The 16,744-nt window shown below is 46.9% G+C and overlaps 1 protein-coding gene across 1 annotated transcript in view; it reads right to left on the bottom strand.

Annotated features, from left to right (window-relative positions):
- Nucleotides 1-16,744, bottom strand: part of LOC119956245 (tolloid-like protein 2) — a 191,057-nt gene that overhangs the window by 144,417 nt on the left and 29,896 nt on the right. The window contains exon 6 of the mRNA XM_038783279.1: nt 7,029-7,153. Within this exon, the coding sequence (XP_038639207.1) occupies nt 7,029-7,153 (125 nt within the window). The remainder of the gene's footprint in view (nt 1-7,028; nt 7,154-16,744) is intronic.

The raw sequence follows: 16,744 nt of genomic DNA, 5'->3' as shown, positions 1-16,744 counted from the left end.
CTATCTACTCCCCTTACAATTGAATCCCCGAAGACTATAGCCCTGCCACTCTTTTTCCTGCCCTTCTGTACAGCAGAGCCAGCCACAGTGCCATGAGCCTGGCTACTGCTGCCTTCCCCTAGTGAACCTTGTAAGGTAAGTTTTTAAAACGGGAAACTTACCTTCCCGACAGCCCCCTGGTTACTGCTCTCGCTGCTACCGCTGAAAAACTCTCCGTGCTCTTTAATTAAGTCTCGCGCCTGTCCCTCCGCTCTTTAATTAAGTCTCGCCCCTGTCTCTCCGCTCTTTAATGAAGTCTCACCCCTGTGTCTCTGCTCTTTAATAAAGTCTCGCCCTGTCTATCCGCGATCTTTAATGAAGCCTCGCCCCTCTCTCTCGCTCTTTAATGAAGTCTCGCCCCTGCCTCTCCGCGCTCTTTAATGAAGCCTCGCCCCTGTCTATCCGCGATCTTTAATGAAGCCTCGCCCCTCTCTCTCCGCTCTTTAATGAAGTCTCGCCCCTGTCTATCCGCGCTCTTTAATGAAGCCTCGCCCCTGTCTCTCCGCGCTCTTTAATGAAGTCTCGCCCCTGTCTCTCCGCTCTTTAATGAAGTCTCACCCCTGTCTCGCCGCTCTTTAATGAAGTCTCGCCCCTGTCTCTCCGCTCTTTAATGAAGTCTCGCCCCTGTCTCTCCGCTCTTTAATGAAGCCTCGCCCCTCTCTCTCCGCTCTTTAATGAAGTCTCACCCCTGTCCCTCCGCTCTTTAATGAAGTCTCGCCCCTGTCTCTCCGCTCTTTAATGAAGCCTCGCCCCTGTCTCTCCGCTCTTTAATGAAGTCTCGCCCCCGTCTCTCCGCTCTTTAATGAAGTCTCGCCCCTGTCTCTCCGCGCTCTTTAATGAAGCCTCGCCCCTGTCTATCCGCGATCTTTAATGAAGCCTCGCCCCTCTCTCTCCGCTCTTTAATGAAGCCTCGCCCCTGTCTCTCCGCGCTCTTTAATGAAGTCTCACCCCTGTCCCTCCGCTCTTTAATGAAGTCTCGCCCCTGTCTCTCCGCTCTTTAATGAAGCCTCGCCCCTGTCTCTCCGCTCTTTAATGAAGTCTCGCCCCCGTCTCTCCGCTCTTTAATGAAGTCTCGCCCCTGTCTCTCCGCTCTTTAATGAAGTCTTGCCCCTCTCTCTCCGCTCTTTACTGAAGCCTCGCCCCGTCTCTCCGCTCTTTAATGAAGTCTTGCCCCTGTCTCTCCTCACTTTTATTAAGTCTTGCCCCTGTCTCTGCGCTCTTTAATGAAGTCTCACCCCTGTCTCTCCGCTCTTTAATGAAGTCTCGCCGTGGTCTCAGGGGCGAGACTAATGGTAAGAGATGAGGAGTTATGTCGTTTGAGAAGAATGTTGCCAGAAAAGGTGGTAATATGTGGAATTCAGGGTGAGAGGAGTAGTGTTCCATTATATAAGGTAAGGTTGGAAATTCCAGTGAAGAGAGATGAAGTGGTAGTAGGAGTAATAGATAATCTATCTTGTCCAGGAATACAGTTTATGTTGGGTAATGATATAGTTGGATCGCAGGTGCGAGTGATGCCTACTGTGGTTGATAAGCCAGTGGAAAATCAGACAACTGAAGGGTTGAAGGACGAATATCCTGGGATATTTCCGGATTGTGTAGTAACAAGGTCACAAAGTCACAGGCTAAGACAAGAGGAGAAATCAAAGAGTGAAGATTAAGTTGAAGTGCAATTATCAGAAACGATTTTTGATCAGATGGTTGAAAAAGAACAAGAACAGGTGGAGGATGAGGCGGATATTTTTAGTTCAGGAAAATTGGCGGAGTTACAACAAAAAGATATAGAAATAAAACGGATGTATCAGAAAGCATACATGGAAGAGGAACCTGAGAGTATACCAGAGTATTATTACCATAAAAGTGATGTCTTGATGAGAAATTGGAGACCGTTACATATGCAGGCTGCTGAAAAGTGGGCAGACGTTCATCAAATAGTGTTGCCGGTAGGGTATAGAAAGGAGGTGTTGCGAGTTGCACATGAGGTACCAGTGGGAGATCATTTGGGAATAAGGAAAGCTCAAGATAAAATCCAGAAACATTTTTATTGGCCCGGACTACATAAAGATATAGTTTAATTTTGTCAACCATGTCACACATGTCAAGTGACAGGGAAACCTCAAGCAGTGATAAAACCAGTGCCCTTAATACCCATTCCAGCATTTGAGGAACCTTTTACAAGGGTCCTAATTGATTGCATAGGACCACTTTCTAAAACGAAAAGTGGGAATCAATATCTTTTGACTATAATGGATGTGTCTACTAGGTTTCCAGAGGCCATTCCAGTATGTAATATTACAGCTAAAAAGATTGTGGAGGAGTTACTTAAATTCTTTACTAGATATGGACTACCCACAGAAATACAATCGGATCAAGGATCAAATTTTACCTCAAGGTTTTTCAAAGAAGTTATGGATACCTTAGGAATAAAACAATTTGTATCAACTGCGTACCATCCAGAATCGCAGGGAGCGTTAGAAAGGTGGCATCAGACATTAAAGACAAGGTTGAGGGCTTATTGTCAAGATTATCCAGAGGATTGGGATAAAGGAATTCCATTTGTACTGTTTGCAATTAGGGATGCACCTAATGAGTCTATCAAATTTAGTCCTTTTGAACTCATTTTTAGTCATGTGGTAAGAGGACCACTTAAATTGATTAAGGAAAAATTGGTGAGTGAAAATTGGAAATTACATTATTGGATTATGTGTCAAATTTTAGGGAACAATTAAATAGAGCAGATGAATTGGCTGGACAACATTTAAAAGTTGCACAAAATGTGATGAAACAGGTAGCGGACAAGAAATCTAAAGTTCGTAGTTTTGTCAGTGGAGATAAAGTTTTAGTGTTGTTACCAGTGGTAGGTGAACCTTTAAAAGCTCGGTTTTGTCTTATCAGATTGAAAGGAAATTAAGTGAGGTGAATTATGTGGTAAAAACACCAGATAGAAGGAAGACTCACCAAGTGTGTCATGTGAATATGCTTAAAAGGTACTTTGAAAGGGAAGGAGAGAAAAAGGAGGAGGTTTTAATGATTCTAACTCAAAGTGACGAACCAAACCCAGATGACTGTGAATTGACATATCTCAAATTAAATTGGAAAACGAGGATGTTCTTAAAAATTAGGATAAATTGTTAAATCCAGAGGGAAAAACGGACTGACCTGAAAGAGTTATTGATATCACGTGGGCAAGTTGTAGAGATAAATTGGGAAGTACTAAAATGGCTATACATGAAATGAAATGAAAAATGAAAATCGCTTATTGTCACGAGTAGGCTTCAATGAAGTTGCTGTGAAAAGCCCCTAGTCGCCACATTCCGGCGCCTGTCCGGGGAGGCTGGTACGGGAATCGAACCGTGCTGCTGGCCTGCTTGGTCTGCTTTAAAAGCCAGCGATTTAGCTGAGTGAGCTAAACCAACCCCTGATGTAGATGTGGGAAATGCTGTTCCAATCAAACAATATCCATACAGATTTAACCCTTTAAAATTGGCACAGGTTAACAAAGAGATTGAGAGTATGCTTAAAATGGCATAATTGAAGTGGGTTGCAGCCAATGGAGCTTACCCATAGTGATGGTACCTAAACCAGAGTTAGTCTTCAGGAGGTGGGTTTGGTGATAAACCTAGCCAAAAGTGAATTTGGAAAAGCCCAAGCCAATTTCATTGGCCATTCAATTGGACAGTGTCGAATGGTCACATGGGATGTGAAACCAACAGTTATTGAGGAGTTTCTGATACCCTCAAAATTAAGGGAAATAATGCGATTTCTTGGCATGAGTGGATTTGTTCGAACATTGGTGAAAAATATTTGTAGCGCGGTTGCTCCACTGACGGACTGGCTCAAGAAGCGTAACTTTCAACAAGCATTTGACGGCCTGAAATCTGTGATAACCAATGCTCCTGTGTTGGAGAATTACAAGGGACTCTGTGATCAAATTGAATTAAAGTATCTGAAAGGGACATGCCGAGGCGTAGAGAAATGGATGGATCGTGCAGAGACCTTCTTGTTCAAAGGGACTGTCAATCGAGAATGATTTCAGTTGGAGGAAGAAGAACAAAAAAAATGAACTATGTTATCATAGATCATAGCATTTACAGTGCAGAAGGAGGCCATTCGGCCCATCGAGTCTGCACCGGCTCTTGGAAAGAGCACCCTGCCTATTATTATACCTGTTTGCGTGTGTTGTTATTTTTAAATGATAAAGCATATTTACTGTGTGCATTTCTTAAAGGATGGAGAAAAGGTGAAAAATGAAACTATCTTGAAGTTGATGGTTTATTTTTTTTCTTGGGGGGAGGTGTCATGTGAGAGTACCTTTAAGAAATGGGTGTTTATAAATGGGTGTGTATATAAGTATCTGTAGTGAGAGTACCTTTAAGAAGTGGGTGTTTATAAATGGCCGTGTATATAAGTATCTGTAGTGAGAGTACCTTTAAGAGATGAGTGTTTATTACTGCTGTGATGTCAGAGAGTGGGTGGAGCTGGGCTGCATGTCAGCTTTTTACTTTCATTTTAGGTTGTTTGCTGCAGGGTGTGTTTTAGTTTCGTCTTCAGAGCTGGGTAGCTGCAGTCACAGCCAGAAGGGGTATTAGAGTCTCTCTCTGTAATCTAAAGAATGTAAATCGATCCTTTGGTGATTTAAAACTAATAACTGCTTTCAGTAGTGACTTTAACCTGATGTGCTTCTGTTGAAAGGTTTTGTTTTAAGCCTTATGGATGTTAAAAGGAAAGTAAGAATTACTTAGTGTTGTATTCTTTGGGGGTTGTATTTGAATTAATGGTTGCTAAGATGTTCACTGTATGTTTTAAAAAGGTTAACTTGAGTTCATAGAATAAACATTGTTTTGCTTTAAAAGATACTTTTCCATTTCTGCTGTACCACACCTGTAGAGTGGACCGTGTGCTCCCCATACCACAATCTATTATAAGTTGTGGGTCAGGTGCACTCCATGAGACACTTTGGGGTTCTCTAAACCCTGGCCCATAACACAGGCCAGGGGACACACCCACACAACATGGACAACAGTGCTTCAGGGGAACTATTGAAGAGCAGTAAAAAACACATCAATTGAAGAGGAAATGAGATTTATAAGAATAATAGCGAGAAACTGAAGGAGAATGAGAGCAAATAAGAGATTGATGGGATAAGGAAGTAATTTTAAAATCAAATGGAACAGTACGATATTTTAACATATAGCCAGCATACAACAGATTGTTCAAAGTGACACAGAACTGGCTCCGTCATAGAAGGCAGAGAGTAGCAATGGAAGGGTGCTTTTCTGATTGGAGGGCTGTGACCAGTGGTGTTCTGCAGGGATCAGTGCTGGGACCTTTGCTGTTCGTAGTATATATAAATGATTTGGAGGAAAATGTAACTGGTCTGATTAGTAAGATTGTGGACGACACAAAGGTTGGTGGAATTGCGGATAGCGATGAGGACTGTCAGAGGATACAGCAGGATTTAGATTGTTTGGAGACTTGGGCAGCGAGATTGCCTATGGCGTTTAATCCAGACAAATGTGAGGTAATGCATTTTGGAAGATCTAATACAGATGGGAAATATACAGTAAATGTGAGAACCCTTAAGAGTATTGATAGCCAGAGGGATCTGGGTGGACAGGTCCACAGGTCACTGAAAGTGGCAACACAGGTGGAGAAGGTAGTCAAGAAGGCATACGGCATGCTTGCCTTCATTGGCCAGGGCATTGAGTATAAAAATTGGCAAGTCATGTTGCAGCTGTATAGAACCTTAGTTAGGCCACACTTGGAGTATAGTGTTCAATTCTGGTCGCCACACTACCAGAAGGATGTGGAGGCTTTAGAGAGGGTGCAGAAGAGATTTACCAGGATGTTGCCTGGCATGGAGGGCATTAGCTATGAGGAGAGGTTGGATAAACTCAGTTTGTTCTCACTGGAACGACAGAGGTTGAGGGACGACCTGATAGAGGTTTACAAAATTATGAGGGGCACAGACAGAGTGGATAGTCAGAGGCTTTTTCCCAGGGTGGAGGACATGTTTGTCATGTCTATACATTTGGAATTTTGGCCCAAGTCCCTGCATACTCCCAGTGGAGGTTAGAACCCTGCTGAAATGTGGGATCAGATCCTGTCAGTGTTCTGAGTGCAGTTAGACAGGTTTATAAGACTGGTTCTCACTGAGACAGCTTATGGGCATATATTTATTCCTAACAATCCAATTGTGCAGGATTGACATATTAACACAAAGTACTATCAGGAGAGCACAAATTTTACACATCTTTTCATTTAACTTACACTGAAATCAATAGATTCCTGATCACCCATTTTGCACACTCATGTCCACTTTACACACTCAGGCCATTTGCACTCATGTCCACTTTACACGCTCAGGCCATTTTACACACTCACGTCCATTTTACGCTGTCTCAAAGTCACATGACTCCAACTGTGTCTCATCCATTTCTAAGGTCAGTAATTGGCCAATCGTTGGATATACGCTGATCACATGCACATCGGTCACATTCACACTGAACCGATGCTGAGGTGCATGAGTTATATCTTTTTCTAACTAAATCTCAAAAGGTTTCAAAGAACCGTAGCTGTGATTATATGTGAACTATCATCTGTGTAGATAATATAATAACCAAACTGTATGTAAACATTAGTGCCGGCATGCACAGATTGCAATTCTGGCATCCGACCACAGGTGGCGTGGCGGCAGGAGGGCGTTACTGGAACACAGACACATGTGAGGCAGAACATGGAGAACAGTTCAGTTGCATATCGAGTGGCTCCTTAGTCAATAGTAATTAATACTAGTTAATCATAGTTATTGTTATTTAGCCATAGTATCCAGCTGTAATCATAGTAGACATCAGAGAAATGCGTTTTAGTTAGTTAATAAACAGTTTTGTTCATTTACAAAGCCGTATGTTCTCTGATCACTTCAACGACAAAGACATTGCCCTCCGTGCATGCAGGGAACATTCACAGTCGCCAGGTTCCTGGCCGGTTACCTGGACAACGGTACAATTTCTTGGCTTGGGTGATGTCACCTTGACTCAGTCTTACTCTCTGCCCAATGGGAGGCCTCATGCTGTTTTCAACCCTCCGCGGAAGGATGGTATCCAAGAAAACGCCCCTTTTGGAAAGAACGAAGAGCGGGGTCATTCCAAATGTAACGGGTTTGGATCAATCAAATAAGAATTTGAGCGACAAACACAAAACTAATGGGAGCAGCGAGTGGGATGTTTCTGACAGTATTAGTGGGCAGATTGTGACTGATTTACTCGCGATCGGGTAGAATCGGGTACCCAACTCCCAATCTATACGGCTATTTTTGTGTTCTTTGGAAAGGTTAATTTTACCTCTTTCATTTTTTATTTTTATTTTTTTAAATTTAGATTAGCCAATTATTTTTTCCAATTAAGGGGCAATTTAGCGTGGCCAATCCACCTACTCTGCACATCTTTGGGTTGTGGGGGCGAAACCCACGCAGACACGGGGAGAATGTGCAAACTCCACACGGACAGTGACCCAGAGCCGGGATCGAACCTGGGACCTCAGCGCCGTGAGGCGGTTGTGCTAACCACTAGGCCACCGTGCTGCCCTATTTTACCTCTTTCAATCTCTCTCCTCCATCAGCTCTGTGTTTCTCTCACCTCCTTTATTTCTCCCTTTCTCTTCCCATTCCCTTTCGATCACATCCTGCCGAGGTTGGATGTGTTCGGAGTTGAACTGACGGAGCAGCAAGGTGAGGGAGTCAGAGATGCAGAAACACCCCGGAAACCGGGCCGGCTATTCTGTTGTAGGCCGGAGGCTGTATGGGTTACAGGCAATGATAGCAGAGGAGGCGACTGGAGGGCCTTTCCTGTCACATGCTGGGAATGTATGGCAATCGCAGTCGCCTCAGGATCATTGGGCTGGGGTGAATCTGACTCCCCCAGGGGAAGCAGTGGAGTTGGTGGCTCTGGTCGGAGGAGAAGGGGGCGGGGGGTGAAATCTTATAGAATTTACATTGCAGAAGGTGGCCATTCGACCCATCGAGTCCGCCCTTGGAAAGAGCACTCCACTTAAGCCCACACTTGCGCCCTATCCCCGTAACCCCACCTAACCTTTTTTTTTGGAAACTAAGGGGCAATTTATCACAGCCAATCCACCTAACCTGCACATCTTTGGACTGTGAGAGGAAACCGGAGCACCCGGAGGAAACCCACGCAGACACGGGGAGAACGTGCAGACTCCACACAGACAGTGACCCAAGCCGGGAATCGAACCTGGGACCCTGGAGCTGTGAAGCAAATGTGCTAACCACTGTGCTACCATGCTGCCCTTATTATTATTATGCAGGAGGTTAGTCCTAGCATACAGATCTTCCATCGCCATCCCACCCAATGCCTGAGGAGAATCTTACCCAGAGCCTCGCTGGATTCCAGGCATTATTTAATGGCTGATTTTCCCCTTGTCACTGAAAGGGGCAACACAGGTGGAGAAGGTAGTCAAGAAGGCATACGGCATGCTTGCCTTCATTGGCCGGGGCATTGAGTATAAGAATTGGCAAGTCATGTTGCAGCTGTATAGAACCTTAGTTAGGCCACACTTTGAATATTGTGTTCAATTCTGTTCGCCACACTCCCAGAAGGATGTGGAGGATTTAGAGAGGGTGCAGAAGAGATTGACCAGGACGTTGCCTGGTATGGAGGGCATTAGCTACGAGGAGAGGTTGAATAAGCTTGGTTTGTTCTCACTGGAACGACGGAGGTTGAGGGGTGACCTGACAGAGGTCTACAAAATTATGAGGGGCATAGACAGAGTGGATAGTCAGAGGCTGTTTGCCAGAGAGGGATCAATTACTAGGAGGCATAGATTTGAGGTGTGAGGGGCAAGGTTTGGAGGAGATGTACGAAGCAAGTTTTTTACGCAGAGGGTTGTGGGTGCCTGGAACTCACTGCCGGAGGAGGTGGTGGAAGCAGGGACGATAGTGACGTTTAAGGGGCATCTTGACAAATACATGAATAGGATGGGAATAGAGGGAAATGGACCCAGGAAGTGTGGAAGATTTTAGGTTAGACGGGCAGCATGGTCGGCGCAGGCTTGGAGGGCCGAAGGGCCTGTTCCTGTGCTGTACGTTTCTTTGTTCTTTGTTCTAACAAGCAGGATTAAGAAATGCCCAACCCAAAACATCCTGTGGATGTTGACCCCACGGCCCAAGCAGTACATGGGCACTGCCTCATGTGTACACATCTGGAGAGAGAATCCCCTTGTGTACACATCTGGAAAGAGAATCCCCGTGTGTACACATCTGGAGAGAGAATCCCCGTGTGTACACATCTGGTTGGAGACTTCCCCCTGTCCACACATCTGGACTGAACATGGTCCATTTTTAAACCTTCTTGCTCACACACCTTTAGATGGACATTGTCCCTCATGCACACACCGGGGCGGGCATTGGCCAGGTTCGGGTGGGCTCAGGTTGAATTATAAATCAGAAATGGCATCAACGGGGCTAAATGTTCGCTTGTCACCAGAGCTCAGCAGTGAAATCAAATGTCTGGGACCACCCCCCCCCCCCCCCCCCCCCCCCCCCCACCCGGGGCTGAGGAAAGGTCGAGGATCAGATTCCTGTTGGTGAGGCTGAAGAGTGAATTGAAGGGGATTGGAGATACACAGACTTTGCATTGGGCCAATGGGAGTGAAGGAACCCACCCACACAAACCCAAGTCCCAGGACCCCGAGTACGGGCATGTGGCAGTGGTCCCAGGGCAGCAAGAGTAGGAAACAATCTGGGGGGGCGTTCGCGAGGTGGGTGATCTGGATCTCGGGGGATCGGCCAGGGAAGGAAGGAGTTCGAGGGAGGTCACTGAGCCTTAAGGGTCGGACATCCACAGTTAGAAGGGGCCTCCGGATGGAGACGACCTTTGCTCCTCATTCTATCCGAGATCAAGCAGCGCGGGATTCTATCCGAGATTCTCCCCTCCGCCTGTCAGCCTAATGTGGAAAAGGACCCTGAAGTAGCTGTAGGTTTGGCCACATGATGGTCTTAATTGGAGCAAGGGTGGGCTGGGCTTCCCACCCAAGGCCCGACAGTCCCTACCACAACGTAAAACCCCAACCAGTCCGGGGCGGGGTCTGGAACCTGCACCCTGGAACCCTGGAACCCGTCAATGGGATTTCCCACTCCCAACTCCCCCCCACCCGCCCCCCCCCACACACACAATGTCCTCCCCCCCCCACCCAGCTTCAGAACCTGCTCAGAGGGGGAGTGTACAATTCTGGCCAAGCAGTTGAGTTGAGTAGCTGTGGGGGAGATAGGACCGCGATTTTACAGCCACGCTGCTCCAGGAATGAGCTCTCCGCGGGGCAGCGTGGCCAATAGAAGCCGGGAGACTACGCGCCCGGGATCTACCCGACTCGCAATGCCTCCGGAGATATAACACGATCTCGTGAGATGTTGCGATGTAAATCCAGCCCTTTTAGCAAATCTGCATATTAGAGCCAGACAGCTAGTCTCACTTTAATGTGCAGATTCCAGGAGTACCCGAGGCTCTGGGATCTATCCCCTTCACCTCAGAGATCTTGGGCGGCTGCTGGTCAGTACTTAGAACATAGAACAGTACAGCACAGAACAGGCCCTTCGGCCCTCAATGTTGTGCCGAGCCATGATCACCCCACTTAAACCCACGTAACCCACATACCCGTAACCCAACAATCCCCCCATTAACCTTACACTACGGGCAATTTAGCATGGCCAATCCACCTAACCCGCACATCTTTGGACTGTGGGAGGAAACCGGAGCACCCGGAGGAAACCCACGCACACACGGGGAGGACGTGCAGACTCCACACAGACAGTGACCCAGCCGGGAATCGAACCTGGGACCCTGGAGCTGTGAAGCATTGATGCTAACCACCATGCTACCGTGGGGCCCCATGAATGGGGGCCAGATGGAACGGCACTCGCGGGATCTCCCAGGGGATCGGAGGCCCCATGTACATGGCAAGGTGATACCCTGGCATAGCTGGTGCTGCCCTGGCAGTACCACCTGGGTTTCAGACTGCCAAGGTGGCACTGCTAGTTGGCATCGGCAATTCTGAGTTGGTGTTGCATTTTCTTTGCAGTGATGATCAGGTTTGGGGTGCCCTGGGTGTTGGGGAGTTGAGGGGGACCTGGTGAGTTGGGGCATGGGAGAGGGTACAGGGCTTGCTTTGGGTGCTCCAGCATTCAGGATGAAATTTAGTGGAGCTCCTTAGTGCACAGAATGGGTCTATGTGCAGCTCGGCCACACGATCCCCTCTGTGCAGATGGAATACAATGTTGACAAATGTGAGGTTATCCATTTTGGTAGGAATAACAGCAAACGGGATTGTTATTTAAACGATAAAATATTAAAGCATGCCGCTGCGCAGAGAGAGACCTGGGTGTGCTAGTGCATGAGTCACAGAAAGTTGGTTCACAGGTGCAACAGGTGATTAAGAAGGCAAATGGAATTTTGTCCTCAATTGCTGGAGGGATGGAGTTTAAGACTAGAGGGGTTATGCTGCAATTGTATAAGGTGTTAGTGAGGCCGCACCTGGAGTATTGTGTTCAGTTTTAGTCTCCTTACTTGAGAAAGGACGTACTGGCGCTGGAGGGTGTGCAGAGGAGATTCACTACGTTACTCCCAGAGCTGAAGGGGTTGGATTATGAGGAGAGGTTGAGTAGACTGGGACTGTACTCGTTGGAATTTAGAAGGATGAGGGGGGATCTTATAGAAACATTTAAAATTATGAAGGGAATAGATAGGATAGACGCGGGCAGGTTGTTTCCACTGGCGGGTGACAGCAGAACTAGGGGACATAGCCTCAAAATAAGGGGAAATAGATTTAGGACTGAGTTTAGGAGGAACTTCTTCACCCAAAGGGTTGTGAATCTATGGAATTCCTTGCCCAGTGAAGCAGTTGAGGCTCCTTCATTACATGTTTTTAAGGTAAAGACAGATAGTTTTTTGAAGAATAAAGGGATTAAGGGATTCGGGGAGGCTGGTACGAGAATTGAACCGTGCTGCTGGCCTGCCTTGGTCTGGTTTCAAAGCCAGCGATTTAGCCCTGTGCCCGTACCAGCCTCCCCAAACAGGCGGTGGAATGTGGCAACTAGGGGCTCTTCACAGTAACTTCGTTTGAAGCCTACTTGTGACAATAAGCGATTGTCATTTCATTTCAGTGTGCGAAACCAGCCCCTGTGCTTCTTGGCGCTGTGCCGGGAAAGACGTGGCTAAGTACGTTCGCTATGGGACTTTGTTCCCATTTAGTTAACTCCCACCCAGACAGTGGGGTGAAGCAGTTCAGAGAGACAACTGCACATTTGGAGGATGAGGTGAAACACATCGTTTACACAGACACACAACTGAATGTAGCAGACATGGGGCGAAGGGTGGTGGCTTCACACAGATATTGAAATCAATCCATTAGCATAAATAAGCCAGTGAGAGCCATCAATACAAGGAGCAGGGATTACTCCCTATAACACAGACAGGCCAGTGTTAAATACCCCCAGTGCTGAGGAGCAGGGATTCCGTGGAAATGCGGTGAGGGACAGAGAAAGGCAGGAAGTAGATTAAATTTGGAGCTTGAAGCTGAACTCAGTACTGAGGCTCCTCTGGATCAGTACTGAGGTTCCTCTGGATCAGTACTGAGGTTCCTCTGGATCAGTACTGAGGATCCTCTGGATCAGTACTGAGGCTCCTCTGGATCAGTACTGAGGCTCCTCTGGATCAGTACTGAGGCTCCTCTGGATCAGTACTGAGGCTCCTCTGGATCAGTACTGAGGCTCCTCTGGATCAGTACTGAGGCTCCTCTGGATCAGTACTGAGGTTCCTCTGGATCAGTACTGAGGCTCCTCTGGATCAGTACTGAGGCTCCTCTGGATCAGTACTGAGGTTCCTCTGGATCAGTACCGAGGCTCCTCTGGATCAGTACTGAGGCTCCTCTGGATCAGTACTGAGCTTCCTCTGGATCAGTACTGAGGCTCCTCTGGATCAGTACTGAGGCTCCTCTGGATCAGCACTGAGGTTCCTCTGGATCAGCACAGAGGCTCCTCTGGATCAGCACAGAGGCTCCTCTGGATCAGCACAGAGGCTCCTCTGGATCAGTACTGAGGCTCCTCTGGATCAGCACTGAGGTTCCTCTGGATCAGTACTGAGGCTCCTCTGGATCAGTACTGAGGTTCCTCTGGATCAGTACTGAGGATCCTCTGGATCAGTACTGAGGGTCCTCTGGATCAGTACTGAGGCTCCTCTGGATCAGTACTGAGGGTCCTCTGGATCAATACTGAGGATCCTCTGGATCAGTACTGAGTTTCCTCTGGATCAGCACAGAGGCTCCTCTGGATCAGCACAGAGGCTCCTCTGGATCAGCACAGAGGCTCCTCTGGATCAGTACTGAGGTTCCTCTGGATCAGCACATTCACCCCGTGTCTGCCTGGGTTTCACCCCCAAAGATGTGCAGGGCAGGTGGATTGGCCACGATAAATTGCCCCTCAATTGGAAAAGAAGAATTGGTTACTATAAATTTCTGATAAATAAAAAACAATTGCCCCTTAATTGGAAAAATTGGGCACTTAAATTTTTTTTAAATTCAAGAAGGGAAGAAATGTGAAACCAGGTAATTACAGGCCAGCGAGTCTTACATCAGTGACAGGGAAATTATTGGAAAAAATTCTGAGGGACAGAATTAATTTTCACTTGGAGAGACGAGGATTAATCACGGACAGTCAGCACGGCTTTGTCAGACAGAGATCATGCCCAACAAATTTGATTACATTTTTCAAGAAGGTGACTAGAGGTGTAGATGAGGGCAGTGTAGTTGATGTAGTTTACATAGACTTCAGTAAGAATTTCGACAAGGTCCTGCATGGGAGATTGACCAAGAAGGTAAGAGCCCGTGGCAGCTGGTGACTAGTGGTGTGCCTCAGGGGTCTGTGCTGGGACCACAATATACATTAATGATCTGGAAGAAGGAACTGAAGGCACTGTTGCTAAGTTTGCAGATGATACAAAGGTCTGTAGAGGGATAGGTAGTATTGAGGAAGCAGGGGGGCTGCAGAAGGATTTGGACAGGCTAGGAGAGTGGGCAATGAAGTGGCAGATGGAATACAATGTGGAAAAGTGTGAGGTTATGCACTTTGGAAGGAGGAATTTAGGCATAGACTATTTTCTAAATGGGGAAATGCTTCGGAAATCAGAAGCACAAAGGGACATGGGAGTCCTTGTTCAAGATTCTCTTAAGGTTAACGTGCAGGTTCAGTCAGCAGTTAGGAAGCCAAATGGAATGTTAGCATTCATGTCAAGAGGGCTAGAATACAGGACCAGGGATGTACCTCTGAGGCTGTATAAGGCTCTGGTCAGACCCCATTTGGAGTATTGTGAGCAGTTTTGGGCCCCGTATCTAAGGAAGGATGTGCTGGTTTTGGAAAGGGTCCACAGGAGGTTCACAAGAATGATTCCTAGAATCAAGAGCTTGTCGTATGAGGAACATTTGAGGTCTGTACTCGTTGGAGTTCAGAAGGATAAGATGGGATCTTATTAAAACTTTTGGAGCCACGAGGTCATGCTGCCGCTGTACAAACCTCTGGTGCGGCCACTCCTGGAGTACTGCGTGCAGTTCTGGTCACCACATTATAGGAAGGATGTGGAAGCTTTGGAAAGGGTTCAGAGGAGATTTACTAGGATGTTGCCTGGTATGGAGGGAAGGTCTTACGAGGAAAGGCTCAGGGACTTGAGGTTGTTTTCGTTAGAGAGGAGAAGGCTGAGAGGTGACTTAATAGCGACATATAAGATAGTCAGAGGGTTACATAGGGTGGACAGTGAGTGTCTTTTTCCTCGGATGGTGATGACCAACACGAGGGGACATAGCTTTAAATTGAGGGGTGGTAGATATAGGACAGATGTCAGAGGCAGTTTCTTTACTCAGAGAGTAGTAGGGGTGTGGAACGCCCTGCCTGCAACAGTAGTAGACTCGCCAACTTTAAGGGCATTTAAGTGGTCACTGGATAGACATATGGATGAAAATGGAATAGTGTAGGTCAGATAGGCTTCAGATGGTTTCACAGGTTGGCGCAACATCGAGGGCCGAAGGGCCCGTACTGCGCTGTAGTGTTCTATGTTCTATACTACGACGCCTGGATAGAGTGGACGTGGAGAGGATGTTTCTACTCGGAGGACAAACTAGAACCAGAGGACATCATCTCAGACTAAAGGGACGATGCTTTCAAACAGAGATGAGGAGGAATTTCTTCAGCCAGAGGGTGGTGAATCTGTGGAACTCTTTGCCGCAGAAGGCTGTGGAGGCCAATTCATTGAGTGTCTTTAAGACAGAGATAGATAGGTTCTTGATTAATAAGGGGATCAGGGGTTATGGAGAGAAGGCAGGAGAATGGGGATGAGAAAATATCAGCCATGATTGAATGGCGAAGCAGACTCGATGGACCAAGTGGCCTAATTTTGCTCCTATGTCTTCTGTCTTATGGTCTAATTTGGCAAATTTGCCCAAGATCAGCTCAGTGTCAGGAAGCAGAGGGTAATGGTTGAAGATTGTTTTTGTGACCGGAAGCCTGTGGTTCAGTGGGTGTTCCACAGGGATCGATGCTGAGTCGCTTGCTGTTTGTAGTGTAGATTAATGATTTGGACGTTAATGTGGGGGGTATGATCAGTGAGTTTGCAGACAACACAAAAATTGGTGGTGTGGTAAATAGCGAGGAAGAAAAACTTAGATTAAAGAACAATATAGATGAGCTGGTTAGACGGGCAGAACAGTGGCAAATGGGATTTAACCCTGAAAAGTGCGAGGTGATGCATTCTGGGAGGACTAACAAGGTAAGGGAAGATACAATGAATGTTTGGACCCTAGGAAGTACAGAGAGCCAGAGGGGCCTTGGGATGATTGTCCATAGTTCCCAGAAGGCAGCAGGACAGGTAGGTGTGGTTAAGAAGGCTTATACTTGCCTTTATTAGCTGAGATATAGAGTTTAAGAGCAGAGAGGTTATGCTGGAACTGTATAAAACATTGGTTAGGCCACAGCTGGAGTATTGTGTGCAGTTCTGGAATCCACATTATAGGAGGGAAGTGATCGCACTGGAAAGGCTGCAGAGGAGATTCACCAGGATGTTGCCTGGGCTGGAGAGTTTTAGCTGTGAAGAGAGATTGGATAGACTGGGATTGTTTTCCTTGGAGCAGAGGAGACTAAGGGGGGGGACATGATTGAGATGTAGAACATTATGAGGGAGTAGATAGGGTTGATAGGAAGGAACTTTTCCCGTTAGTAGAGGGGTCAATAACCAGGGGGTACAGGGTTAGCAGGAGATTTAGAGGGGATTTGAGGAACAACCTATTCACCCAGAGGGTGGTGGGAATCTGGAACTTGCTGCCTGAAAGGGTGGTAGAGGCAGGAACCCCCACAACATCAAAGAAGCATTTAGACAAGCATTTGAAATGACAGAGCGTACAAAGCTATGGTGCCAGTGCTGGACAATGGGGTTGGGATAGATAGACGTTGGTGGCTAGCACAGACATGATGGGCCAATGGGCCGATGGGCATCTTTCTGTGCTGTAAAGTTCTGTGCCTCTATTTCTGATGTAGCAGCAGAGCAAGATCCCACAAGCAGTAATGAGTAAACGGGTGAGTTTGTCTGTTTTGGGGCGATGCTGACTAAGACATAGGAGGAACACTCCTACTCTTCCTTCTGTGGAGCCATTCCAC

Source organism: Scyliorhinus canicula, chromosome 22, assembly GCF_902713615.1.
Source record: "Scyliorhinus canicula chromosome 22, sScyCan1.1, whole genome shotgun sequence".
Classification (NCBI taxonomy): Eukaryota; Metazoa; Chordata; class Chondrichthyes; order Carcharhiniformes; family Scyliorhinidae; genus Scyliorhinus; species Scyliorhinus canicula.
This window is presented reverse-complemented; position numbering and strand designations above follow the sequence as displayed.